The sequence below is a fragment of the Candoia aspera genome, chromosome 2, assembly GCF_035149785.1.
Source record: "Candoia aspera isolate rCanAsp1 chromosome 2, rCanAsp1.hap2, whole genome shotgun sequence".
Lineage (NCBI taxonomy): Eukaryota > Metazoa > Chordata > Lepidosauria > Squamata > Boidae > Candoia > Candoia aspera.
In genome coordinates, this window is record NC_086154.1 from 21,017,259 (window position 1) to 21,043,852 (window position 26,594).

The window sequence follows — 26,594 nt, forward strand, 5'->3', positions numbered from 1 at the left end:
TAAGATGGTAAGATAGAGCGAGTTTGGTTTAGTGGTTAAGGCACCAGGCTAGAAACCAGGAGACCGTGAGTTCTAGTCCCGCCTTAGGCACAAAGCCAGCTGGGTGACCTTGGGCCAGTCACTCCCTCTCATCCCTAGGAAGGAGGAGACAAAGGCAAACCACTACTGAAATCTTGCCAGGAAAACTGCTAGTACAGGCAGTTGCCAAGAGTCAACACTGACTTGAAGGCATTAGGAGAAAAAAAAAAAAGCCAGGAGTCAACATTGACTCAGCATTAAAAAAAAAAGGTAGATACTCCAATAGATACTTCTTCAGAGAATATGAAAAATAAATAAACAAGCAAGCAAGCTGCAAGGCAGCTTACAGTAGCTTCAATTTAGCATACCTTTTCTGAGTCAGAAATGTACAATTATGAGGGTTTCGATCTGTTCCTACTTTATATTCACAGGTCATATGTTATGATAGACTCAGTCCAGGAATTTGCGGAAGGGAACAAGCACAGTATATAATAACTAAAACTTCTTCAGGCCAGTCTTACCTAGCCTGATGTTCTTCAAAAGTCTTGGCACTGCAAGTCTGAGAACCTCCAACCGGAATGGCCCACACGTCTGGCGGACATCAGGTTGGAAAAGACTATTAGATCAAATGTAGGCAATAAATGCTTACCAGTGGTTGGATCAAGTCCCACTGATTCATGCTGGAGAGAGTTAGGCACACCCTTAAAGCATTCTCTACCTACATAAATCAATATTGCATCTATTTAAAAAAAGGACCACTGCTATTAATAAAAGCATCTATACTGGACAACAGATTTAAAAGCTCTTAACATTACTTGGACCATATCCGAAGCCTGTGTTTTGTGGTTGTAAAACGAGTCAATGCACAAATATCTCTTGAAACCACAGCTGTCCATAGAACCAAAGTCTTCTGTTTCAAACAAGGAGAAAGCTCCAATCGCTTTCCTCCTGAAACTGCATCCCTTTGAATTGCTTTTTTATTCATTTTATTAGTGAAGTACAGCAAACAATTAAAAAAAACCCTATCAGTGATATTTCAATTAAAAAAGTCTAGACCAATGCTTCTCAAACTTGGCAACTTTAAGATCAGTGGATTTCAACTCCTAGAATTTCCCAGCCAGTCAGCACATTTTAAAGTTGCCAAGTTTAAGGAAGACTGGTCTAGACCTTACAGTGATAAAATAAATATAAGGAAGAAAAAGACCGAACAAAAGAAAAAAGGATCCAAATAATAATAATAATAATAATTTTTATCCATTCAATCGTGTCCAATTCTCAGAGACTGCCTGGACAAGTCCCTGCACTTTTCTCGGCAGGTTTTTCAGAAGTGGTTTGCCATTCCTCCTTCCTAGGGCTGAGAGAAAGTGACTGGCCCAAGGTCACTCAGCTGGCTTTGTGCCTCAGGCAGGACTAGAACACACTGTCTCCCAGTTTCTACCTGATGCCTTAACCACCACACCAAACAGGCTCTCAGTAATAATATAAAATTAAGTAAATCCTTAAACTTGTTAAATCTAGACCATATGGGAACATACTGCTCCATCTTCTTATTTTTAGGATATATGAAATCTCTAAAATTGATAAAGAATGCATATCTTATCCTTTAAGAACAGGAACTGCTACTAGAGTCTGTTTAAGTGTTTGGAGTATATGGGGTTTTCTATTTCATAGGCATATACAATGAGTAAAGCAGTTAGATAGAGCTTGCTTCTGTCGGCCTGACACAAAGTGTATTTATTTGGCACCAAGCAACGATATGAAAGCAGCAGCTTTAGCGATGCCCAGCCAATGTGCCCAACCATAAAATGTTTTTAAAAATAAGAATGAGCAAATGCTGATTCCAGGCATGTGTACCACTGCTTCCATCTCACACAGCTCTCTTTTGGGAACCCCTGCAAAACTGAAAGAACTCAGATTAAGTGCTGACATGCAGCTTTAGTTATTCCACTATTTTGGAACTATTACATGGAGTTCCAAAGTCTTAACTGTCTGCTGAAATTCTCCAGTTGCTAATTCTCTTCCCCTTCCATTCATCAGTTGTAGAAGAAAATATTACGTGTTGGACTGCAGATACAGAACAGCTATCCTATTTTTTGTGTCATCTCATGCACAAGTGTCCCTCTGTAAGCAATTCACATCTCAGTTGCAAATTTTCAATCCATGTGTTAGTAAGGAACATACTGTATGTGCACAAATTAATGAATGCAAATTGTGATTTAAAACCGGTTCTTGAAAGAGGGAAAGTTGTGAGCAAAAGGTAGTAACAGTTCATACTTTTATTTTACTTTCAAACTATTTTTGCAATTACTACTACAGTATCATTTTTTAAAAATACTTTGTTATGTGTCACATAGCAACTGCCCTCAAGAATAGTAGAGAGGATGCTGTCACATCACCAGCAATGAAGAAGAGATTTTAGTGGTCAGTCTAACTTCTCTATGAGGAACTGGCCTTATCTCGAGCATTTCTTATTTTGGGAGATTGTCAAGACATAGTACACGGCTCACCCTCCAATCCAACAAAACTAACTTGGGAGTAATTTTTACTGAAGACCATGAGATGTTTTTCTGAGTAGATATGTGAGGGATATTTTTTGCTGACAGATGAAATGGGCCAAAGGTTTTCAAAACACATGAAAAGATGCTATATTTCTCTTTCACGTTACCTCTGGAAGCAAGTCAAAGTTTCCTTCTTTGGTATGACTGTAGCATCTGTTGAAAAGGTCCCGCAGATAGTCGCAAACAAAGTGAAAGGCGTAGACAGTGGCCAGCTGAGGAAAAAGCTTCTGCTGCTGAGTCTGATAGTCCAAAATCTTAGCCTCTGGATCACTGAGGAAAGGAAACACTGCTGGTTAACCAAGATGAATGGCAACTTTGCCCACATAACTTCGAACTACCCTCACACAGAAGGAGCTTTCTACCACAGTTCCGCTTTCCTTTGGTTACACTTCTGCTTCCATTAGCAAAGCTAATGGTGCAAACAGACAAATCTCACCTTCCAGAAGAAGCTGCTCTTCCCCTCTTTTTCACAATAATAAGATGGTAGGATTGAACACTTCAGCAAAGGTTCATTACCTTGTCATGGTGCTGGAGCTTGAGCACCTCAACGATACCATGAGCTAAACCATGAAGGGCCACCTGTCATGAGCACCGTTGAGCTGAAGGCATCAGCACAACGGCACACATGACAATACCTAGGAAGCAGAGGAAGGGATTTAAAGATAAGCAAAGCATGCACAACAACAGACACAGACCCCGAGGAGAAGGGAACGACCCCGGCCGGATGAACCAGCCATCAGAACACAAAGGAGGAAGGAAGAAAGACAAAGACAGGGCGGATCATGAGGCACACCTGAAGCTGTCAGCAGAACGCAACGGATATCGCCCAGCTGACAGCAATCACCGGTCGGAGAAAGAAAACGATCATGAGCGAAGCCCGGGGCACCAGCAGGGGCCCCGCGACCCCTCACCTACCGGCAAGGAAGCATGCAGGACTTGGGGGGATGACACAACCCAAGGTGGGGGGGGGGCGCTGACTGGCGCGGGCTATTTAAACCCCGCACCGGCGCGCTCCCTTCACTCTCAGCTTTTTCTAGCTATGCACTATGCTGAAATAAATCTGAACCTGCTCTTCCTTGAATCAGTGTCTGTGTTTTACTCAGTAGTAGGCAGCGCATGACACCACCCAAGACTGGAAGGTCATGACAGAGAGGTCAGACTAAATGCGATCCCTGGGGAAGGTAATGGCAACCCACCCCAGTATTCTTGCCGTGAAAACTAAATGGATCAGTACAACCAGAGATATGTCAGTATACCATCGGAAGATGAGACCCCCAGGTCGGAAGATGGTCAAAATGCTACTGGGGAGGAACAGAGGATGAGTTCAACTAGCCCCAGACGTGATGACGCAGCTAGCTCAAAGCCGAAAGGACGGCTAGCGGCCGACGGTGCTGGTGGTGAACGGCGAATCCGATGTTCTAAGGATCAACGCACCATTGGAACCTGGAATGTAAGATCTATGAGCCAGGGCAAATTGGATGTGGTTATTGGTGAGATGTCAAGATTAAAGATTTTGGGCGTCAGTGAACTGAAATGGACTAGAATGGGCCACTTCACATCAAATGACCACCAGATCTACTACTGTGGAAAAGAGGACCACAGAAGAAATGGAGTAGCCTTCATAATTAATAGTAAAATGGCTAAAGCAGTGCTTGGATACAATCCAAAAAGCAATAGAATGATCTCAATTTGAAATCAGGGCAAGCCATCTAACATCACAGTGATCCAAATATACGCCCCAACCACAGATGCTGAAGAAGCGAAGTAGAGCAGTTCTATGAAGATCTGCAGCACCTACTGGACAACACGCCTAAAAGAGATGTTATTTTCATCACGGGAGACTGGAATGCTAAGATGGGCAGTCAAATGACACCTGGAATTACAGGTAAGCATGGCCTGGGAGAACAAAACGGAGCAGGACATAGGCTGATAGAATTTTGCCAAGACAACTCAATGTGCATAACAAACACTCTCTTCCAACAACCTAAGAGATGGCTTTATACATGGACTTCACCAGATGGACAACACTGAAATCAGATTGACCACATCCTTTGCAGCCAAAGGTGGCGGACATCTATAGGTAAAGGTAAAGGTTTCCCTTGATGTAAAGTCCAGTCGTGTCCGACTCTAGGGGGCGGTGCTCATCTCCGTTTCTAAGCCATGGAGCCGGCGTTGTCATAGACACTTCCGGGTCACGTGGCCAGCATGACGACTCGGAATGCCGTTACCTTCCCGCCGAAGCGGTACCTATTGATCTACTCACATTTGCATGTTTTCGAACTGCTAGGTGAGCAGGAGCTGGGATGAGCAACGGGAGCTCACCCCGCCGCGCGGTTTCGAACCGCCGACCTTCCGATCGACAGCTCAGCGGTTTAACCCGCAGCGCCACCGCATCCCAGCCGGTAAAAACAAGACCTGGAGCTGACTGTAGTTCCGATCACGAACTTCTTCTTGCACAATTTAGGATCAGACTAAAGAGATTAGGGAAGACCCACAGATCAGCTAGATATGAGCTCACTAATATTCCTAAGGAATATGCAGTGGAGGTGAAGAATAGATTTAAGGGACTGGACTTAGTAGATAGGGTCCTGGAAGAACTCTGGACAGAAGTCCACAACATTGTTCAGGAGGCGGCAACAAAATACATCCAAAAGAAAGAGAAAACCAAGAAGGCAAAATGGCTGTCTGCTGAGACACTAGAAGTAGCCCAAGAAAGAAGGAAAGCAAAAGGCAACAGGGATAGGGGGAGATATGACCATTAAATGCAAAATTCCAGAGGTTAGCCAGAAGAGATAAGGAATTATTTTTAAACAAGCAATGCGCGGAAGTGGAAGAAGACAATAGAATAGGAAGGACAAGAGACCTCTTCCAGAAAATTAGAAACATCGGAGGTAAATTCCAGGGAAAAATGGGTATGATCAAAAACAAAGATGACAGAAGAAGAAGAGATCAAGAAAAGGTGGCAAGAATATACAGAAGACCTGTATAGGAAGGATAACAATATTGGGGATAGCTTTGATGGTGTGGTCAGTGAGCTAGAGCCAGACATCCTGAAGAGTGAGGTTGAATGGGCCTTAAGAAGCATTGCTAATAAGGCAGCAGGAGATGACAGCATCCCAGCTGAACTGTTCAAAATCTTGCAAGATGCTGTCAAGGTAATGCATGCGATATGCCAGCAAATTTGGAAAACACAAGAATGGCCATCAGATTGGAAAAAATCAACTTATATCCCCATACCAAAAAAGGGAAACACTAAAGAATGTTCAAACTATTGAACAGTGGCACCCATTTCACATGCCAGTAAGGTAATGTTCAAGATCCTGCAAGGTAGACTTCAGCAATTCATTGAGCGAGAATTGCCAGATATACAAGCTGGGTTTAGAAAAGGCAGAGGAACTAGGGACCAAATTGCCAATATCCGATGGATAATGAAAAAAGCCAGGGAGTTTCAGAAAAACATCTATTTCTGTTTTATTGACTATTCTAAAGCATTTGACTGTGTGGACCATCACAAATTGTGGCAAGTTCTTAGTGGAATGGGGATACCAAGTCATCTTGTCTGCCTCCTGAAGAATCTGTATAACAACCAAGTAGCAACAGTAAGAACAGACCACAGAACAACGGACTGGTTTAAGATTGGGAAAGGAGTACGGCAGGGCTGTATACTCTCACCCTACCTATTCAACTTGTATGCAGAACACATCATGCAACGTGCTGGGCTTGAGGAATCCAGGGTTGGAGTTAAAATCTCTGGAAGAAACATTAACCATCTCAGATATGCAGATGATACCACTTTGATGGCTGAAAGCGAAGAGGAACTGAGGAGCCTTATGATGAAGGTGAAAGAAGAAAGTGCAAAAGCTGGCTTGCAGCTAAACCTCAAAAACACCAAGATTATGGCAACCAGCTTGATTGAGAACTGGCAAATAGAGGGAGAAAGTGTAGAAGCAGTGAAAGACTTCGTATTTCTAGGTGCGAAGATTACTGCACATGCTGACTGCAGTCAGGAAATCAGAAGACGCTTAATCCTTGGGAGAAGAGCAATGACAAATCTCGATAAAATAGTTAAGAGCAGAGACATCACACTGACAACAAAGGTCCACATAGTTAAAGCAATGGTGTTCCCCGTAGTAACATATGGCTATGAGAGCTGGACCATAAGGAAGGCTGAGAGAAGTAAGATCGATGCTTTGGAACTGTGGTGTTGGAGGAAAATTCTGAGAGTGCCTTGGACTGCAAGAAGATCAAACCAGTCCATCCTCCAGGAAATAAAGCCAGACTGCTCACTTGAGGGAATGATATTAAAGGCAAAACTGAAATACTTTGGCCACATAATGAGAAGACAGGACACCCTGGAGAAGATGCTGATGCTAGGGAGAGTGGAGGGCAAAAGGAAGAGGGGCTGACCAAGGGCAAGGTGGATGGATGATATTCTAGAGGTGACGGACCCGTCCCTGGGGGAGCTGGGGATGTTGATGACTGACAGGAAGCTCTGGCATGGGCTGGTCCATGAAGTCACGAAGAGTCGGAAGTGACTAAACGAATAAACAAGGATTGAACACTGTATTGTATTTTACTTCAGTTACAGTGAAGTTACACTTCTTTATTCACCTGAGGACACCAGACTTCCATGAGACATGCTGGCCATGGGTGATACAGTTTGGTCCTCCAACGCACCTTGCCACACTCTTGTCCCCCAGTATCCATACAGCATGAGGTAAGGTGGTGTCCTATTTCTATCACTAAATGGTCCATTATTGACCTTTGGTGATTCCTCAGAAAGAACCCCTGTTGGCTTTCAGATCAATTTAAAGCTTAATGGATAAAGGGAAAAGCTGTAAAACAATGAATGGCAACGCCTGCGTGCTAAACCAGGAGTTTTAATCTGCGATTCCTGAATGTCATATTGGTTTGGGCATAAAATTAAGGCATAATGGATAGATTCCATTGATGGCAACCTGAATGTTGCCAAACTCTGACTCTAAGCATTGCTCACCACTAGCTATAATAGGTGGACTGTTTTAAGTTAAAAATACAGGTAGACCTTGACTTATGACTGTTCATTTAACAAAGCTTCAAAGTTACGACAGCCTCGGAATTGGTGCTTTGCGGCCTGGCTTTACAGCCTATAAAACACTTCTGAGTATTGCAAAATGTCACCCCCCCCCCCCAGACACATGATCATACTTCTGCACTCAGTCTCCAGTGGGATATAGCAGGCAGCACGCTTAAGGGGCAAAGGGGCAGCTGTATTTATTTATTTATTTGTTTTTTAAATTTTTATCCTGCCTTTATTATTTTTATAAGTAACTCAAGGTGACGAACCTACCTAATACTCCTTCGTCCTCCTCTTTTCCCCACAACAACAACCCTGTGAGGTGAGTTGGGCTGAGAGAGAGGGACTGGCCCAAGGTCACCCAGCCAGCTTTCATGCCTAAGGTGGGACTAGAACTCTCAGTCTCCTGGTTTCTAGCCCAGCACCAACCTGCCAAAGCACTAGACAGTGCTAACCCAGAAATGCCAGAGGCTGTGAAGCCAGAAGTTGCCTTCCACTCCTTGATGAGTCAAGCAGGAGGAGTGGCAACTCCTCTCCCAACTCTGAGGACGTGGATCTTGCCAGACTCACCTCCCTTGCTTGGTTTGCCCCCCACCCCTTTTCAAGAACTAGCTACTGCCCAATTTAGATAATCTCCATTTTAATTCTTCCAGTATTTGATCATCCGGTAACAGCTTTTGCGGAGTAAACTTAAGGACCAAATTCTTTATCTGCCATAACTGAACTCTAAGAAATTGCTGTTGCAATAAGAGGAACATTTAGGTAATAAATACTTAACCCCAGGTCTAGAACGAGAGATGTTGACTATATCATCTGCATATATCTCAACATAGTTTTTCTGCTTGTCAGGTTTTGGCAAATATACATTAGGTTCATTTGAGATATTTCTGAAATAATTCAAAACTGTAAATTGAACAAAGTAAGAGCTAGGAAAACACATTATTACCTAACTTCCCTAGACACGGAGATAACAAACAGGTGTCCTGCATGGCCAAATCTGAACTGAAACAGGGTAGTACTATTTAAGGCCTTAATAAGATAAAGCAGCCCTTTATCGGTAGAGTCTCCAATTTTTACCATAACATCCATAGGAATAGAATCACATGTTGCATTCAGATCCATGAAGGCTGCAAAAGCTCACCCTTTAAGGCTTTTTTTTTGAGTTGGAAGAGTATCAAACAATGGTTTAAGATTGAGCAGTTTTCTCCAAATGGTGTTTAAGAGTCAATGCATACATCTCCAGTTTCCAAGAAGGAACTGAAGCTGTTACTCCCATGATTGCCAGCAAACTATATTATAGTTCCCTGGGTCATTGACTTTGACCTGTTTAAAAATAAGAAAAATTGCTTTGTTCCGATCAGAAGAAATCACATCAAAATTATTTACTGGGGTACACAGGGCAGCTAACCCACCAATGTTACTTGAATTTAATAAACTCAACTAAGTTATAACCAACTCCAGGTGACTTCCTGGATTTCTGCTGATGTATTGTGGAAAACATTTCTTTTGTAGTGACATGGATCCAAGCTGGAAGAGTTGTGACTATGGCATCCATGGGAAACTCAGAAATAATTGTGGGTCATCTGGATCCCAAAAAGTATTTTTAAAATTATTTTCCCATCCTTGAGCAGGAGTATAACAGCTGGGTGTTAGAGTTCAGAATAGATGCTGAAAATTGTAGTCCAACAACATACAGAATACCTATCCCTACCCAAAGTCAAAAACAATATTGTAAAAGGAGAACAGCATTATGTATGTGTGTTTGTGTATGGGAAATTAAGCATCCAGAAAGTAGCAGTTCCCTTTTTTCATATCGTACCCAGGCTTTAACTCAGATTGCCGACGCACCACAGAGTATCGGATAGCAATGGTACAAGCCTTCATCAGACTGAGGACAACTTCATGCCGAATCATGGTCACACGAATCACAATCATAGTCAAATAGTTGATTTTCTGAGATCCTTGTTTCTTATACTGACCATCTGGTAGAACCTGGAAGATAAGACTTTTTTTTTAAAGCATGGATATTGGGGATGGGAACTGATAGGCATTATGAAACGTGATTAAAATAATCCACAGAATTTATTCCTAAATCCTGCATATTTTGGTGAGTCTGAAAAAGGAAATGCAACATTGTCAGCAAAGACTGCAACTGAGAAGCAAATATGGGCCAACTTCTCTTCTTCATCTATGTGAAAGTTATGGGTGAAGTGTGGTACATTTAATATGAACCAAAGTCTACTTGGGCTAGATATTAACCCCCAAAATGACTCTATAAATGAAAATTCATTACAAAAACTGAATGACTTGAGTGTTTAATTTGATTTTGAGATGATCAAAACTAGCTCCTTTACAAAATATTTCTGGGCTGAAAGGATGCTGTCTAGATTGAATGTGGTATTGTGATATGTTTAGGTGGTGATTGACTATCACTTCAGTTGAAATGATTATTCTGTGGTGGATGTTTTTAACATACCACATACATTCTATGTAAGTTTATTTCTTACTATAGAAGTTTTACTGTACAACACTATTAACCACCAAGAATCCTACTGGATTCAGTGGTAAACGAGATGAGATCATCATCATCATCATCATCATCATCATCAGGCGGCAGCAGAAAAGAAGAGAAAGAACTGGAGAAAAGCACAAAATATAAAGAACTGCATATAGAAGGACTATGGCAAAAGAAAGCAAAGTAACAGGCGCCTTGGGTGCATTTCCAAAACACCACATGAACGCCATCGGTGCTGACAAAATCACCATCAGCCAATTGCAAAAGGCAGCTTTACTTGGAACATCTTACATCCTGCAACGATAACTCTAATATTATTAAACAACAATATCTGCCTATCCCAGGTCCTTGGGAAGGACTTGATAGGTGGACAAAAATGCCAAATCCAGTCTAAACATCTGGCTGAGTGTGCAACCAACCATAACAGCAACGAAAACAGGAGGAGGAGGAGGAGGAGGAGGAGGAGGAGGAGGAGGTAGGGTATCCAGGGCTCAGATCTTTACGTTTCAACCTTCTACAGCCATAGCTAGTACAATTTCAAATAGAGGAAGGAAGTGAGGGAGGAAGGAAGGGTTACTAACGTTCTGTCAAAATTCTGAACATTTCCATAATCTTCATTATTCTGAAACTGGAATACCTGAGAGCTACCTCTCTATACCTGAGAGAACTTGGCCAGCATGTTTTCTCTTGGAACGCGGACATTCTTCAGGATGAGAAAGCCATTGTCTATAGTCTGAAAGCCCATTTTGGGACCAATATCCCCTAAAGATATTCCTGAGGAATAAAAGAAGCAAAACAAAAACATTAACATGATTTCATAAAATGAAAATCTGCTGCTGCACAATGGGGATACAAAACTAGTTTGTTAAAGGAAATGCTAAGGGGGCCAAGTACTGGAAGGCTTTGCTGGGAAATCAGTTAAGAGCACTACTGGAAAAAGTTGAGCAAGAAGCTAGGCAGTTTGGAGAGAGAGAGAAAACCATTCTAAATAAGCTTCCTTCTCTTATCTCTTGTACATGTCTATTCAGAAGTAATATCACTGAATTCAACGGCACTTCTCTCGGGAAAATATGTGTACAATTACAGGCTAAATTTTAAAGTTTTCTGATCTTTTGCAGTGATGTATTATTCTTGGTTTCACCAGCCCTTCACCCACTTGCATTCCCTTACATCTCCTTATGTATGGAAATGATCCCTATGAGAGGACGGAAGAGAACAAGCAGGTAACCTGGAACAATAGAGATGGGTTTGGGAAAACAAAACCTCTGAATATGCTGAGGTTAGTAAAGGATGCTAAGAATAACAAAAAGGGCTTCCTAGATACATTCAAAATAAGAGGAAACAAAAGAAGTCAGGCTAAGCTATTTAACTCTTACGTTGGTTTAGTCTTTCTCAACTAAGGGCATGTGTTCCATCAGGCAACCCAAAACAGCAGGGTGTTGCAGCAACATTGAGTCTTGAGATTGCTAGGACCATGGTAAGGAAATACCTCTTCATTTAGAATGAGTTTAAATCTCCAGGATGGGATGAATTACACTTTAGGGTGATGAAGGAACTAGTCAGTACTTTGGCCAAACCCAACATATTATCCATGAAAAATCAAGGAGAAGTGGTGAAGTGCCAGCTGTCTGGAGGAGAGCAAACGTTGACTCTGTCCTCAGAAAGGGGAAAAAGAAAGATCTAGGAAACTACCGACTAGTCTTATATTAATACCTAGGAAGATTCCAGACAGATCATAAAGAGAATTCAGCACTCTTAGGTTCATGGTGGCTAATGCCCAGTGTCTGGGAGAATGAAAACATGCCTAGCTTACTCTTCTCAAGAGCTTCAGAAAAACATCACCTTGAGCTGGAGAATGATCTCTGAGGCTGCGGATTTGTACGATGAATGGATGCATGCCGTAACAGCGTCCTTTCAGATAAAGCTGAGCAAAAACCACAGCATGAGTTGCAGTTTGGCCCACTGCAAGAAGAAAGGCAAGGGGAGAAAACAGGTCATCACTTGGTTAAACAATAAACTAGAATATTCAGATCTTACTATATAATCTCACTAGCTATTCGATTGAATTGTTAAAGTTGTCCTAAAGAAGACAAGACCCAAACACTTGATAATCAACTTGAAAAGTTCACTGCTTAGCCCTCATTGCTCTATGTGATTTTGGAATGTCTTCACTTATAATGATTCCACCGAGAAAGTTGTAGCCTTCACATTAAATTATCTTGAAGGTTGTGGGGAAAACAAACGAAGAAATGAATCTAAGGATTCCTTCCATATAGATCCAACTTACCAGTATACTTGCTACTTACAGTCTCCTGGCCACCATTTCATGGCAGAGAAGCTTGGCATGTTGAGGATAAACTCCTGAGTGGCCACATCAAATGTGGCTGTTGTCTCCAAACCCCGAAGATTAGATCCTTTATAACAAAAACATAAAGGAGACAGTTTTCTGCACACCAGACAACTAGCAGTAGATTTGAGTATTTGCTAGCAAGATTTAGGGATCCCAGCTGGTCTCTCTTCAGGAATGAAAGCAAGTTTTCTTTTGGTGTGAGCAAGTTCCATCCTTGCAAGGATCTCAGTGATATTTTAGACGTTAATCTCATTTCCTCTGAACTTCTAGTATCCATTATCTTAAAACACATACACCAATAAATAAGAGGTTCCCTGATCAAAATCATAAAATCACTGTCTGGCCTGATTTGACTAACAGCTTACTATGACCAATTTTTTCATTCTGTCCTTCAGAGATCGTAGCCACTTAGTGGCTATGACCTAAAAATCAGCTTGAACTTTTACAACAAAGTTAGCACCATTCTGCACCTATTCTCTGGCGATAGGCTGGGTGCCTATCTAGGTGGACTCATAAGGTCCTAAATCGCTTAGGGACCGAACGTAACAGATAGTTGGAGGAAGGACTCTGCTCTCACTGCTGTTGGCAGACATTGCCTCATACTGCTCAGTGACTGTAAAAGAGAACTGACCTGAAGGGCATTGTACTCAAGGTTACCTAAGCAAAAGCTTTGCCTGTGGTGGTGCCCAGAGTGTAGAATTACTTCATAGATACGCCAGACTTCGTATTGTTTCAATCTGGTCAAATGCTAGACCTCTTCACCTAAGCACTGGGTTATTTTAAAGTGCTTGCTGCCAACTGATTGGAACACATGGAGGTTACAAAGACAGTACGTTTTTCTTCAATCTTTCCATTCTATTTTCTATAGCTATTTTTGTTTATGTAGTTTGCTCTGCAGTTGATTGTGAAGGATGATGATGATGGTGATGGAATACTCTTTGACGAGGGAAGTGGCCAATGGAGGCCAACAACAAAGAAAATCATACATGAAAACTAATTAAAAACTGTCATATTAACAAGAGCTTCCATAAATCTGTGAAATAATTTGTAAAATCTAGGTTCAAACATCAGACCAAGAGTTTTCCATAGCTAATGAGGGCAAACAGAGAAGTAACCTTCTACTAACAGTCACACTAGGATGGGTTTTACTAGTTATTAGTCTCACATAAAGGGTGAGCCTTGTTTAATCCGTTAAGCAAGCACCAATTCATTTCTGCTGCACTTAAAACAAAAAAAGTTAAAACAGTGCACAGAGCCAGATGTACGCCTATATATTCTTTGCTGTGTAACATTTAAATAATAAAAAAGCCTGTATCAAAATTTGCTGGGAAGATTATGCGGTAGAAATGTGGTATCACAAGCACTAACCAGTAAAGTCTCTCGACAAAGAGATTTACCTGGCAAATGGAACTACTGTAAGCTGAAAATATGCAAAACAGGTTTTTGCAGCATCCTCCACATCAGGAATGAAGGAAATGTGATAGAGACCTGCTATTGTTCTTAAAAGGTTCCTCAGCCCTGAGGATATGGAGCCCCAGCTCCAGGTCCATCTTTAACCCTTCCAGTGCTACACTACTGATTTGCCTGTGTGAAGCAGCCACTGGAGAATAAATATAGGAAGCTATCATCTTCAGCTGCTTTCACCTTGAAGAGCAAGACATTCAATAGAGGCACTGCACACAATGTAGGTCAACACATGACATATATGTATGCATGTTAAGAATTCTGAATCTAGCCAACATCTGCATAATATGCAATATCATTACTGATCTCCCCACAGCACTGGAGAAAGTGGGAGCCTGTGGATCTGTCAGCCCTTCAAGGTAGAGCAGACTAGGAAGCCACAGTTATGAATGCTAATACTACTTTTATTATAAGCTTCCAGTAACAGACCCTTGCAGATCGGAACACGCTTCCCCGGTCCCTTGATCTTCATGAGAACTAGGGAAGATCCTGTCTGAGATGCTTTCTCTTTCTGCCCCAGACTCAGATTTAGTTTATCTAACCGGACTCAGACTTAGCTTATCTGATCATTTCCCTGGTTGTGGCTCTTCCTCCTGTTCCTCAAGGTTATTCCTACTGCCCAGTACAGGATCACTAAGCATTATGCTCACAGCCTCCTCTGCAAAACTTCAGTAAACAACTTGGACATTAGAACATTTGATTTGCATTTGGCTCGACCTACTGATAAGTGAGAACAAGAAAAAACACTCTGCTGAAGATGGGGCAAGCTGTCCTAGCCCTGGCTATGGTTATCCACAAGTCCTACTGAGAAAATCCTGCTTCTTTCAGCCTTCCTGGGCATTGAGTAAAGGAGGACAGCTGCAAGTCAGTTCCTGTCGGGTAATAGCACTCACACCAGAGGTCTGGATCACTGTACCTGCCAAGGATGCTTACCATGTCCCAATTCAGTCTGGGCGTAGGTTCCTATGATGAAGTACTTTTTTGCTAAGGGAATCCATTTGTCAATCTGTTCATCGGTGCCTAATGCCAAAATGCTCTTCATAAAGACTGTGTGTATGTTAAAAGCCAAATTACCATGAAGAAACCTGCAAAAACACAGATGCTGTTATATCTCGAACACTGACCCACAACTATGTGTTCAATACACAATTCATTAGTAGACAGTGAGAGGGGAGGTGTTTAAAATTGCAGTGGAGCAATCGTGTTTAGCTTCCATAAGTGAGATTTGTTTCTTTCTACAGTAGATGTGTTGCTTTCCCCCTTCCTAAAAATTACAACCACATACCACTTGATAAATCTTGCTAGCCCATTTCCACAGCAGCATCTACCCCTCTCATTATCTCTGCACACAGCCTCCAAGAAAATACTCAGAGCAGAAAACAAAATTATACCTAATTGCTTCCAGTAAAGTCATTAGTTTTACTTTGCAATCCTATGCATGTAAGTCCTGCTGCTTTCAATAGGTCACACGTTTCGTAACATGTGGTTACAACTGCAGCTGCCCAAATCTATTAAGGAATACAATCTGTTTGTGTACTCACTGATTTAGAAGAATATACTACAGAATTCAAATTACCTAAAGCAGTAGGGCTGTTCTGGGCCATCTTCAGTCCATCCCAGTTTAGCCATCTTTTGTGAGAGGTAAATAGTTTTTCTGACAGCATTTTCGTGTATCTCATTTTGGTTCTCGAAATACCAGTTTTCTCGGCTAAATTCTGGATCGGCCTGGAGCACAGCCTCTGTTGAACACACAGCCACTCTTTCAGCACATGATGGCATAGGAAGGGCTTAACAATACTTTCAGCTATCTCCTCAGATCCTGCCATAAAGAATTCCCTGGAGTGTTGCAAATGACTGTGGGAACTTTTGGTTGCTTCTGCAATTTTAAATTGGAGGAAAGCATAGCTCGTACTTTGAAAATAGCTGCCTCTACTGATAATTTTGCTTCTATATTGATCAGTAGTACTTTTGAATGGAAAAAACATTCCAAATCACAAAAGATGAAGCATTCAGTATGTTCAGATTTATTTAGTATGCCTCACTTAGTGCCAACATTCACAATTCTCTAATTAAAGATGAATATTTTTGAGTGATGTGTCAAAAAGACTGGCTTAATTTATTTTTAAAATGATAGCTGCAGTGGTTCACTAAATTATAAATTATGCACAGTTTCACAATGATACGTTAGAGCCAAGCCAACTCCCCCAAGAGGTTATGCAAGTTTTCAGGACTTTTCATCAAGTGACAACGTGCAAAAAGCCAAAATGGGAGAAGTAATAAAAAGGCCCTTAATTAGCCTAGATGTCCTGGCCAACAACCTATCCTTCAGTCCTGGTCTGAGTAAGACAGACGGCAGATTGAATGAATGTGTTACTATTAGTTATTACAGATTTCAGATTATATTTCATATCGTAGGGCAAAGAAGCAGCTATGACCACTAAGAGTGCCGTGATATTACATACCTCCCTCTTGAAAATATGAAGATAATTTGCAATAATAATTTGTTGCAAACTCACAGGTTTACCAAGGAATGCTCTGTCAGAACATTGACCCAACTAGCATACCTCCTGTAGTGTATGCTCAGGTTCTCAGAGCAAAGTCTTTCTGGGTTAGACCAAACTTGGAATCTTCTGTATGTAAAATATATTCTCTGATGGTGAACCACATGGTTTTTCTCAGCAACAGGAACCATAGATGGGACGAGAACTTTGCAGAACATAAAAATTCTTCTCTCAACATTAAAACATCTGCTCAAGATCCCATTTGTTGCTGAACCCTATGTGCACACTTTTCCCCCCATGTTTTTCTCTTTGATCAAGAGGACTTACTATTTTTCCTTTAAAACTGATAGTTTCATAAGCTAAGTTCCAAAGACTACATGCAGTGCAGTTAGTTTGGATTTAATGTCTGCTGCTTGTTTTGGCTGCTACAGCCTAAAATCAAAGAAATAACTCCCGTCTGAAAAAAAACATATACAGCACTGCAATGATGGAAGATGTCCATAGGGTAGAGAGAAAGACACAGGTGTGGGAATCAAATAATACATTTGTCACGAGCTCTTTTGAGGTATCTACTAACCAACTTCCCTCCGGATCTTGGTGTTTTCTGCTCTGCCATCCAATATATTGGTAAGGCGCTCAATGGCAAAAGGAGTATTTTTTCGTTCGATGTCAAGATCAGGGTTCACATCTTGTCCCAGAGAATTTGGAGAAAATGGATTTGCCTTCTGTGCTTCCATTTTGAATATTTAAGAACCTGTAAAATGCAGCTGAAATTAGTTATTTAAGGGTCTTCTGAGGTCTTGTAAGGAAAATTTAACTAACCAACAATTTGAGTATAGAAAGGATGCTTTCTTAGAAATGGGTCTAGCAGAGTGTCAATACAATCCTACATATACTCTCCTGCTGGGTATAACCAATTTCAAATACAGCAGGATTTATTCTGAACAATCATTCACTAGATTGCACTGTCATTGCATGAGTCTATTTGTGAGTATCTCATATACTTGATATATTTTACTTAACTCCTGGGGATGAGCCTGTTCGTCGTGATTACCAGTAGCATTATCATCTTCCATCAGCAATGTGGAGCCACGGATGCCAAAACAACCATGACATTTCTATATGCAGCTGTCCTCCTCCCATCCCAAATAAATAAATAAATAAATAAATAATCTTTTAAATGGTCAAGATTTCAGTGATCTCACCCCTAAAGTTGTTTCCTAACTTTGCAGGAAAATACAGATGTCTCAAGGATGCAATAACCTGACACCAAATTTCTGCCATGCAAATATGAAGGTGTTAAGATATCTGATAATTTTTGTGCAACCGATCTGTACACTTTTGTAACTCCAACTAATAACTGAGCTGGTCAAATCCTTTGCGGGGCATGCTTTGTGAAGCAACCAAAGCATCTCCAAATCTACTACTTGAAGCCATAAGGAAGCCACAACTCTGGAAGGTTTGGGGCAGCCACTTCAAGGCTCTCTTCATGTCTTCTGAGCATACCCATGCAGGCACAGAAGACAGTTCCACTCAGATAGCTGCTGAAGGGCTTCTTTGTATACTAGGATGATGTGGGAGAACCTGGAAATGGCCAAGCCAAGCTTCAAAAGGCACAGCCACCTCAGTGCTTCAAGCAGCAGGTTCTGAGGGGGACTGCACTCACTTTGCAAAACATCCCACTGAATGATTTGCATAGCCCTAGTACAAAGCATTGAAGCTATCCACCTTTTATGTGCCAAAAATAACTGGAGCTCATCAAAGTACTGAAGTTGTATACATAACTGCACTACTTTTATGAGGTGTTCCTCTGCTTTATTCTCGTGGCTGCCAGTGCCAGTGCATTGCTTTTTATGTGTATTCCCCATTGTGTGCCTGCTTACTCTCTTGTAATCCCTTCCTCTCCAAACTCTCTGCTCTGCAAGGGGGGAAAAAAGGAAAAACAGCAGGTCAGGCACAGGACAATGCATACTGATTGCAATGGCGATCACATGACTGCAGGACAGCACCATCGTAACTTTGAACGGTTGCTGAGCAAGGCAATTGGTGAGGACTACCTGTAATTTTAACATACTGCATGCTTTGTTCAGTTCATTTCCATACAATTTATCACCAGGCTGAATGTAAGACACTGGCTAGGTATGATTAACAATCACTATGATTCCTATAGCTGAAAAAAGGGCAGTGGTCCCCAGTCTTTTGGGTCTGGGAGCCACATCTGGAATTTTCACAACATCTGTGGATTCTCTCACCATTTCTCTATTTCCTGTTACCTAAATGGCAAAAAAAGTACTAGAATATTACCTGTTAGTATCCTCCACCCCCAAGATCTTTCTTACTGTTTGTGCATTACCTTTGTTTTGTCACTGGAAAGTTGGACATTTTTTCAGGAGAAACATGAAATTGCAGCTGCTCAGCGTTTTATTTTCTACAAAGGACCTAGAGGCATTCTTGAAAATCAAGATTATGCTGGAGGTTGCCATCCCACTTCGCATCACATCAATTGCCCATTTTTTAAAAATTAAAACAATAATTGGAAATATGTCAAAAGACAGGCGGAGCAGGGAGCCTATTGGATGTGGAGGGAGGTGTTTTTGCACACACTGGGGTCCATCATGGCATGTTGGGGACCCCATATGGGTGCACAGCAAATTAGCTGGATTGGTTGGGTATGACAAGTTACACATACAGGTAATCCTTGTTTAGCGACTGCTTCGTTTAGCAACTGTTCACAGTTACGACAGTGATGAAAAAGTAACTTAATAACCAATTCTCACATTTACAACCTTTGCAGATCTGTAAAGCAAAGGAAAGCTGAAGTAACATCATAAGCACAGTCATGGTTTTACTTAGCGACCATATCACTTAATGACCAAATTGCCTCCTCAATTGTGGTCACTAAATGAGGACTACCTGTATACAATCTATTGCTTTTATCACACTATATTCTTGCCTCCAAAAACTCTCATCCAAAGATCATCACATGCTCTTCTGCTTTACGTATTAGAAATATTTACTGTATATCCTGGCCATCAGATTGGAAAAAATCAACTTACATCCCCATACCAAAAAAGGGAAACACTAAAGAATGTTCAAACTATCGAACAGTGGCACTCATTTCACATGCCAGTAAGGTAATGCTCAAGGTCCTGCAAGGTAGACTTCAGCAATTCATGGAGCGAGAATTGCCAGATGTACAAGCTGGGATTAGAAAAGGCAGAGGAACTAGGGACCAAATTGCCAATATCCGATGGATAATGGGAAAAGCCAGGGAGTTTCAGAAAAACATCTATTTCTGTTTTATTGACTATTCTAAAGCCTTTGACTGTGTGGACCATAACAAATTGTGGCAAGTTCTTAGCGGTATGGGGATACCAAGTCATCTTGTCTGCCTCCTGAAGAATCTGTATAACGACCAAGTAGCAACAGTAAGAACAGACCACGGAACAACGGACTGGTTTAAGATTGGGAAAGGAGTACGGCAGGGCTGTATACTCTCACCCTACCTATTCAACTTGTACGCAGAACACATCATGCAACATGCTGGGCTTGAGGAATCCAAGGCTGGAGTTAAAATCGCTGGAAGAAACATTAACAATCTCAGATATGCAGATGATACCACTTTGATGGCTAAAAGCGAAGAGGAACTGAGGAGCCTTATGATGAACGTGAAAGAAGAAAGTGCAAAAGCTGGCTTGCAACTAAACCTCAAAAAAACCAAGATGATGGCAACCAGCTTGATCGATAACTGGCAAATAGAGGGAGAAAATGTAGAAGCAGTGAAAGACTTTGTATTTCTAGGTGCGAAGATTACTGCAGATGCTGACTGCAGTCAGGAAATCAGAAGACGCTTAATCCTTGGGAGAAGAGCAATGACAAATCTCGATAAAATAGTTAAGAGCAGAGACATCACACTGACAACAAAGGTCCGCATAGTTAAAGCAATGGTGTTCCCCGTAGTAACATATGGCTGCGAGAGCTGGACCATAAGGAAGGCTGAGCGAAGGAAGATCGATGCTTTTGAACTGTGGTGTTGGAGGAAAATTCTGAGAGTGCCTTGGACTGCCAGAAGATCAAACCAGTCCATCCTCCAGGAAATTAAGCCAGACTGCTCACTTGAGGGAATGATATTCAAGCCAAAACTGAAATACTTTGGCCACACAATGAGAAGACAGGACACCCTGGAGAAGATGCTGATGCTAGGAAGAGTGGAGGGCAAAAGGAAGAGGGGCCGACCAAGGGCAAGGTGGATGGATGATATTCTAGAGGTGACGGACTCGTCCCTGGGGGAGCTGGGGGTGTTGACGACCGACAGGAAGCTCTGGCGTGGGCTGGTCCATGAAGTCACAAAGAGTCGGAAGCGACTGAATGAATAAACAACAACAAACTGTATATCCTGCCATCTTCAAATGATTTTTGATTCTAAACCATAGCACACAGTGTAAACCAGATCAAGGTGCTTAAATCTGGTTTTGGCTTAGCACCTTATGTACTGTATGACCAGCTATAATAAACTCTCTTTTTTGGCTTGACGCTTTATGTGGATTAATTTAATTGTACATTATTTAATAAATCATTAATCAAATGCAAGCTTAACCTTTGTCTTTAAGAATCTTTATATAATTACATATAGGCATTTATTCCTCTCTTTTTCTTAGGAAGCTTCCTAAAATACATGTCTACATCCTCACAATGCTATCTGATAACCTACAGGCAGTCCTCGTTTTGTGACTGCTTCATTTAGCAACCATTCAGTTACTATGGTGATGAAAAAGTAACTTTATGATTGATCCTTATAACTTTTGCAGGTCTGTAAAGCAAAGGAAAGCTGAAGTAAGATCATAAACACAGTCATGGTTTCATTTAGTGACCATTTCACTTAACAACCCAGTTGCCAGTCCCACTTGTGATGGCTAAACAAGGACTACCTATCTATAATTTTTAGAAAAACATTTCAACTCATGACTTCTGTGACATCCAAGTGGAAAATATTCTTTCCTATAATAACTTTCCTATAAAAGACTATTAGAAGGATAAGATTGTGAGGAATAGCCACTGAAAAACCTGTCATTTTTGCTCTTACTTTTCTCTGGCAGCCATGTCATACTGCCTTGCAAACTAAACTTAACCTTTGCACTGCCCTAGATGTGACACATTAATAGAACACTAATAGAAAGACAAATGTTCAAGGTGAAGGAAGACAAATAAAGCCTTCTGCACGTCACCTACTGTTCATCTCAAGAAACACTTTATTTTTATTTTCACTCTTACATGACTTCAACAACAAAATCTCAATGAAAGAAAGCTATTTTTTTAAAATGTAAGGCCTCTGTTAAAATGGTAATTCATCTAACTAGAACCAATAATTTAATTGTGTATAATTTAATTTACATACCACCTGTCCTCCACAGGAACTTAATGCAGAATATTTCCTACTAACAACCTTCTGTGAAATTGTAAGTTATGAAAAGGGAAAGTAACTAGTGAGTGGAGATGTTAACCCGGCTGGCTGGCTAGGGAATTCTGGGAGTTGAAGTCCGCACATCTTAAAGTTGCCAAGGTTGAGAAACCCTGCTCTAGTCTAATGCTTTAATCCAGGGTTTCTCATCCAGGGTTCTAGGGAACCCCATTAGACCTCTAGTCTAATGCTTTAATCCAAGGTTTCTCAACCAGGGTTCTAGGGTTCCGCAAGAGGTCACTAGGAGTTCCCTGGGAGAGCATGATTTACTTAAAAAGTTATTTCAAATTCGGGCAACTTCACATTAAAGAGCAAAGTTTCATTCTTTATTTTTAGTTTAAGAACACTGTTAATGCATATATACAGGCCTACCCATGAAATGAATATAATAACTTTGTAACTTCCGGCCTATACTTGAGCCTGAATGTGCAGGGGTTCCCTGAGGCCTTAAAAATATTTCAAGGTTCCTCCAGGGTCAAAAGGCTGCTTTAATCAGTACCAGTGGTGTCCGCAAGATATGCTCAAAAAAGTCAAGATTGACAGTGTGGTCAAAGCTTCACCCATTTTAAATGTGTGTCTCACATGTGGCACATAAAAAACAGGCGAAGCTTTGACTGCATTATTGTAGTCACCATCTTGACTTTTTAAACTACACCCTGCAGACACCCCTGACACTACACAACTGTGTCAATGCAATTTGCCAGTTACCATTTGCAGTTCAAGAGTTGAAGGAGGCTTCCTCATACAGACGCATAATAAGCACAAAGAAGAAAGCCTCTATAAGGCCTTATGCCCAATTAGAATGAAGGGTAGGGTGGGGGAGTGAAGCTATTAAAACAAAATTGAAGTCTCAAAATGAATTATTGAAAGTAATCAAGGGAAAAAAACCAAGATTGCAAGCAACATATGGGACGTTCAATTATTATTTATTTATTAAACAAATTTATATTTATTAAATTATGTTGGTAGCTCAGCCACAAATCAATTACAATTCATGGGAGGATTTAGCTGAATCAAAACTTACACGGGTTTTCTCCAAATCAATTCCCCCGAGTTAACTGGCCCTACGTCCCAGCACGCAAAAAAACTGCATTCGCTCAGCCCAGGCATCTTATTCAGGAGTTAAGTCTCGAAAGTTACAAACTATCAGGTAAGTGTGCCTCGAACCGCAACCCTCGTAGCATTTTCCCCCTTGAACCGAAACCCACACTTCCTTCCCAACTGAACGCCCTACAAAGGGATGTCAACACTGTCACGCAGGTGGTCAAACCACCTGGCAAGCGAGCGGACAGTTCTGCACCCTCGAGATGAACCAAATCCGTTTTCAGTTGTTGCAAGTGCCGAGAAAAGCCAACACAAACTCAGCTTAATTTTAAAAAGCTCCGTAGCCTACCCAGAAATGCCAGAAACGAGCGAGCGTGCACTTCCTCACTTCGTGCCTGGCAGAAACTTTTTAGCAAAGGGCAGGAAAAAAGAAATCCTTTCTACTCCCTTTCATCAGCTAACGGCGACAGAGACACATCCAGTTTGCATCGGATTGAATGCCTAACTTACCAGCTGTCCAAAAACAAATCCCAGCACGCTTCCCTCGATCGGTTACGGACTTTATACAGTAACTTCCTGCCCCTCCTCCTTCTCCGTCCTGTCTCTATGATCTCGGCTTTTCCCCCTTCTCTTTCTCTGTGGTGGAGTCGCTACCGCTTCCTTCCGGAGGGAATGCAAGTTACTGCTTTGGAAATGGAATTTGCTGCTTTTGGGGGTGAGGTAGGGGTGGGGGTGTGGAGGGAAGCAATCTTTTCGATGGCAGGCTTGCTTCTTGAAAGGAAAGGAAAGGAAAGACGCAAGCTTCTCCTGTCAGCTGCTCAGAGTGGATGTTTTGGGCTATGCTGCTGGGAATTATGAGCATTGAGGTCCAACACTTATGGAAAATGCACGATTGGGATGGCTGCTGTATGCACTTAACCAGAGAATCAGTCTCATTGCACTTTGGACCTTTCTAACGATTGTGTTGTTTATTCATTTAATGAAAGAAACGAAAATGCTGTCAGAAAATCTATTTACCTCTCACAAAAGATAGCTAAACCTGTGAGTTTTGCAACAAATTATTATTGCAAATTATCTTCATATTTTCAAGAGGGAGGTATGTAATATCACGGCACTCTTAGTGGTCATAGCTGCTTCTTTGCCCTACGATATGAAATATAATCTGAAATCTGTAATAACTAATAGTAACACATTCATTCAATCTGCCGTCTGTCTTACTCAGACCAGGACTGAAGGATGGGTTGTTGGCCAGGACATCTAGGCTAATTAAGGGCCTTTTTATTACTTCTCCCATTTTGGCTTTTTGCACGTTGTCACTTGATGAAAAGTCCTGAAAACTTGCATAACCTCTTGGGGGAGTTGGCTTGGCTCTAACGTATCATTGTGAAACTGTGCATAATTTATAATTTAGTGAACCACTGCAGCTATCATTTTAAAAATAAATTAAGCCAGTCTTTTTGACACATCACTCAAAAATGCTCATCTTTAATTAGAGAATTGTGAATGTTGGCACTAAGTGAGGCATACTAAATAAATCTGAACATACTGAATGCTTCATCTTTTGTGATTTGGAATGTTTTTTCCATTCAAAAGTACTACTGATCAATATAGAAGCAAAATTATCAGTAGAGGCAGCTATTTTCAAAGTACGAGCTATGCTTTCCTCCAATTTAAAATTGCAGAAGCAACCAAAAGTTCCCACAGTCATTTGCAACACTCCAGGGAATTCTTTATGGCAGGATCTGAGGAGATAGCTGAAAGTATTGTTAAGCCCTTCCTATGCCATCATGTGCTGAAAGAGTGGCTGTGTGTTCAACAGAGGCTGTGCTCCAGGCCGATCCAGAATTTAGCCGAGAAAACTGGTATTTCGAGAACCAAAATGAGATACACGAAAATGCTGTCAGAAAAACTATTTACCTCTCACAAAAGATGGCTAAACTGGGATGGACTGAAGATGGCCCAGAACAGACCTACTGCTTTAGGTAATTTGAATTCTGTAGTATATTCTTCTAAATCAGTGAGTACACAAACTGTCATGTTCGCCGTTGCAATGTTTGATCTACATCGTAACGTTTCGCATGCCATGGTGCTGACACGCGTTCTGGTTGGAAGGGAGCTGCTGGGAGACCTTGTCTGTCTGTTTTCTTGGGGATGGAATGTGTTTGGGTTATCATTGGTGTTCAAGGTCTTTTTACCCGTTGATTAGCAGAACTCGTTAGGAGCACCTGGGATGGGGAACTTGAGATGGTTGTACGGGGGGAGGGCTTACATTTGCACCGAGGGTTTTTAGTTTGTATTTGGCACGCTTCTGCTCATTCTCAGCTTTCTTGGTACTTGCACACTATTCTTAAATAAACCAGATTTGATTCAAGCTCTTGCTCGTGAGTCTGAGTGTGTTTTAGGATAGGCAACCATTACATAATGCTGAGAATCTTTGTAATTCCCGTTAACTCCTTCTGAGGCTATTCCTTGCGAGGAAATTAGTTAGCGATGACCGAATCAAGACCAACATCCGAGGGGCTAGAACCGCAAGCTGGTCCAGCACCGAAGAGCCCCCTTCCCCCTGACCTTTCGTTCTACCCAAGGGGCTCCAGCTCAAGCCCTGAGCTGGGGGGTTCCAGCGATGAGGGTGAACCCAAGGAGGAGGCGGCTGAGACTTCCTGGAAGTATCGGTTCCCCTTGACTCCCGAGGGAGAGTCGACCAAAGTGGCCCCAGAGAAACGACCGGATACCCAACGAGGGGAAGGATCACTGACCCCTGAGAGGGTAAGGAGGCTGGAGGTGAAGGTGGAGTCGATGGAAGACCTGCTGAAAACCCTGTCGATTGCGATGGGTGACCAGGGAAGCCGCGACGAGAGTGCTCGCTCTCCACAGCCCTCCTCCCCTCCTCCTAGTGGACCGCAGCTGGCGCGAGGCCGGAGGAGACATCGCGACGGAGCCTCATCATGGACAGGGTCTTCTGGGGTGTCCTGGGCCCCTACAGCTCAAACCGCACCTGGGCCCCCTCCAACCGGGAAGGTGGCGAAGGACTTTGCTGTCAAATTTGATGGAGACCCCACCAAACTTTCCTTTTTCATAACCAACGCGAAAAACTACATGAAGCAATACGGGTCGTGCTTCACCTCTGAAGAGGCTAAGATATCGGCCATCACCCCTAAGCTGAAGGGCAGAGCAGTGGACTGGTATGTCCAACTGACGGAAGCGGACGCTCCTGAGCTCGGGTCGTTCTACGACTTCATGTTCGCCTTGAAGCTGTTCTTTGAAGAACCCCTAGCCAAAGCCAGGGCTAAGGAGGCGCTCAAGGAACTCACCCAAGGACCCAGGCCGGTAGCTGATTATGCCCTCGAATTCAAAGCTTTGGTGGGCAAGGTTCCCGACTGGTCCCAATCAACACTCATCGAGAGATTCAAAGAAGGGCTCAACCGAGACGTCCTCAGGTAGGTGCTGGGCAGAGATGATCCGGAGTCCCTGTACGAGTGGATCTGCCTGGCCGGAAAGGCTGAGCATGCTCAGCACACCTACATGCAGACCCGTCGAACCGAGAAGGCAACAACCCTATTGCGGGGACCCCGGAGCGAAGCAACAGCTGCCCCACCGAGCCACCGAGTTGGAGACGAGGAGAAGGATCGC

At 42.1% G+C, this 26,594-nt stretch overlaps 1 protein-coding gene across 2 annotated transcripts in view; it reads right to left on the reverse strand.

Annotated features, from left to right (window-relative positions):
- Positions 1–18,404, reverse strand: part of ACOX2 (acyl-CoA oxidase 2) — a 36,433-nt gene extending 18,029 nt beyond the window's left edge. The window contains exons 1-9 of one of the 2 annotated variants that reach the window (XM_063291510.1): positions 18,346–18,371; positions 17,040–17,216; positions 15,538–15,700; positions 14,895–15,046; positions 12,454–12,561; positions 11,990–12,109; positions 10,806–10,921; positions 9,452–9,624; positions 2,684–2,846 (exon numbers count right to left, since the gene is read on the reverse strand). In XM_063291510.1, the coding sequence (XP_063147580.1) occupies positions 2,684–2,846; positions 9,452–9,624; positions 10,806–10,921; positions 11,990–12,109; positions 12,454–12,561; positions 14,895–15,046; positions 15,538–15,700; positions 17,040–17,199 (1,155 nt within the window). In that variant the 5' untranslated portion in view covers positions 17,200–17,216; positions 18,346–18,371. Of the gene's footprint in view, positions 1–2,683; positions 2,847–9,451; positions 9,625–10,805; positions 10,922–11,989; positions 12,110–12,453; positions 12,562–14,894; positions 15,047–15,537; positions 15,701–17,039 lie in introns of both variants that reach the window. The other variant, XM_063291509.1, reaches the window with a different exon arrangement.
- Positions 18,405–26,594: the final 8,190 nt, after the last annotated feature.